Below are 2440 nucleotides of genomic sequence, written 5' to 3' on the forward strand. Positions count from 1 at the left end.
TTGGCCCCGGGAGCCTCCTTGGGGGGGGCGCCAGCGGGGCATTCGGAGATAGTCCCGAGGGCATCGCTCCCTCGAAGGTTGGAAGCAGCCCAGGCACGGCGCCGGCGGGGGCGGCTCGCCTGCCGCCCTCGAGCCGCGACAGCCGGTGCCGTGGCCGGCCTGCCGTCGAACGCGACGGGGGGACGGCCTCATGCCGCCTCACCGCGAGAAGCGGCGGCCGGCCGCCACCTCAAAGGAGGCCTCTCGCGCTCAAAATACGCGCGAGGCACCTGCCGAAGGGGGTGGGGTGGTCGGGCGGTCAAGGGGAAGGCGTCTCCGGTGGGTGGGCGCCGCTCCCACAGCGCGCGGGGCGGGGAGGCCGACTGCGGCGGTGATACGGTCGCGCGCGCGGGGCGTGGAGGGCCAGGGAGGTGGAATACGGGGCGGCGGAAACTTCCGATTTTTTGCGGCTTTAATTAGCCCGAGGCTGGCCGGAGAGGATTGAGCGGTCCGATTTTTGTTTTTCCGCTGCTCCAGCCGGCCAGCCGTGCCTACGCGGGCGGGAAAAGCTAGCGTCCGATCCGGTCCGGCCCCGGCGGCCAGCGGGAACGCCGAGCGCCTCGGACGCCAAGCGGAAACGGCGTTCCGAGGCGGGGCGCGGTGGCGATCGCCGGTCGGCGCCTGCGCGGCCGGCCGGCCCGGTGGGTCGCCACGGCACATGCGCCGCGCGCCGTCGCCAGGCCCCGCCGCCGCCCCGCCAGAGCAGCGGCGAGATGGGAGGCGGTCGGCGGGTGACATCGGCTCTTCGAGCGAGCTTTCAGGTCACTTTGACGACGCTAGGAAAATCAATTCGTGGAATCCAGTTCGAGATGCAGTGAGGCGGAGCCTACCCTGTGAGCGTTTGACGCAGGCCGTCACGACGGCCCTTCTGTTCCTCCCCCCATCTGGCGCAGCCTCTCGCTAGCGCGGCGAGTGCTGCGGTGCTCTGCGCCCAGTGCCCCCTCACCCAGGGCGTGCGCCCTCGTCGCCATCTCCACCGCCTCGTCGCGCTTGCCCGCCGCCTCGAGCTGCGCCGCCAGCTCGAGCAGGGACGAGACGGCCGCCTCCTGCGCGGCGGCGATGGTCTCGCCGCCGGGCGGGCCGCCGAGCGAGGGCGTCGCGACGGCGGCCGGGGTGGAGGAGGCCACCAGCTGCGCGGCGGGCGGCAGCGGCCCCGCCAGTGCGTCCTTGAGGCCGGGCACGAGGTTGAGCGAGCCCGTGTACAGGATGGAGAAGCCGTTGTTGCAGCACCAAAAGACGAGGACGGAGGCCGGCATGGAGAGGGCGACCGGGAGCGAGACGAGCGTCAGCCCGCCAAACACCAGCTTGATGCTCCGCTGCTGCTGCACCTCCGCCGCCGACGCGCCGGGCGGAGGAGGAGGCATCGCGAGCAGCAGCAGCGCGACCGCCGAGCCGGTCGAGAGGAGGGGGAGGGCATAGGTGGGGTCGGAGGCGCCGAGGTCGGGGAACCAGAGCGCCCCGCCCTCCGAGGCGCCCGGCCGCACCTCCGCCAGGTTGCGCAGCCCCCAGAAGAAGGAGATGAAGACGGGCGCCTGCGCGAGCGCCGGCAGGAAGATGCGCGCGGGAGAGGTGCCGTGTGCAGCGTAGAGCGCGGCCATCTCGGCCTGGATCACCGCCGGGTCCTCGCCCGCCTGGCCTCGCGCCATGATATGCGCCAGCGGCACCTTCATCGCCTGCATCCGCGTCGTCTGCCGCAGGCTATACACGGAGAGCGGAAGCAGCGCCGTGCGGGCGGCGACAGCGGAGCCCGCGATGGCTGCCCACCACGGCAGGTCCAGGCCCCCGTGGACAGCGTCCACGAGGCGCAGCGCCAGATCCGACGGCCAGAAGCCCAGCTGAGCGTCGACTGCCGCCGGCACCAGGGCGTCTGCGAAGGCGCTGTCGGCGGTGGCTGTCACCTCTGCTGCCGCCGACTCTGCCGCGGACGCTGCCACCGCCTCGACGGCGTCGCCAGGGCTCGACGGTGCGACGGCCTCGCCGACAGCAGTCGAATACCGCGCGGGCAGCGGTCCTCGTAGGCGCGACGCGGCTCGGCGAGATAGCTGCAGCATGTGCAGAGTGGGTGGGGGGGGGGGGGTCCCCCCGGCCTGCGTTTTGCGTTGAGCGGGGTGGCTGCGCCCTAAGGATCCTACCGTACCCCCTCTTTGCTATAAATAAGCGGGTTCGCCAGCGAGACTCGCACACACACGGAATCGCTCGACACTTGCACGGTCGCACATGAGTGTTAGAGTTGTTTGGTGTTGGAAGACAGCGATCGCCAACTCGCTGGCCTCTCCGCAGGCCCCCCCGACCGCGTCGATCTCATCGGCGCGGGCTCTCTCGGCTACGGACCGGCCCCAGCTTCGGCTGAGGGCTAACATGAAGCTGCCGAGCCCAAATCACTGTGAGAGTCGTGATTTCT

The 2440-nt window shown here is 71.4% G+C and overlaps 1 protein-coding gene across 1 annotated transcript; it reads right to left on the reverse strand.

The window, feature by feature from the left end:
* Nucleotides 1–893: 893 nt before the first annotated feature.
* EMIHUDRAFT_252174 (hypothetical protein) lies at nucleotides 894–2399 on the reverse strand (the record flags this gene model as incomplete). The annotated part of the gene is made up of 2 exons (XM_005789569.1): nucleotides 894–1906; nucleotides 2243–2399. 2 exons carry the CDS (start codon nucleotides 2397–2399, stop codon nucleotides 894–896), a joined length of 1170 nt encoding a protein of 389 aa, XP_005789626.1.
* Nucleotides 2400–2440: the final 41 nt, after the last annotated feature.

This window comes from Emiliania huxleyi (assembly GCF_000372725.1).
Source record: "Emiliania huxleyi CCMP1516 chromosome Unknown EMIHUscaffold_1269, whole genome shotgun sequence".
NCBI classification, from domain to species: Eukaryota; Haptophyta; order Isochrysidales; family Noelaerhabdaceae; genus Emiliania; species Emiliania huxleyi.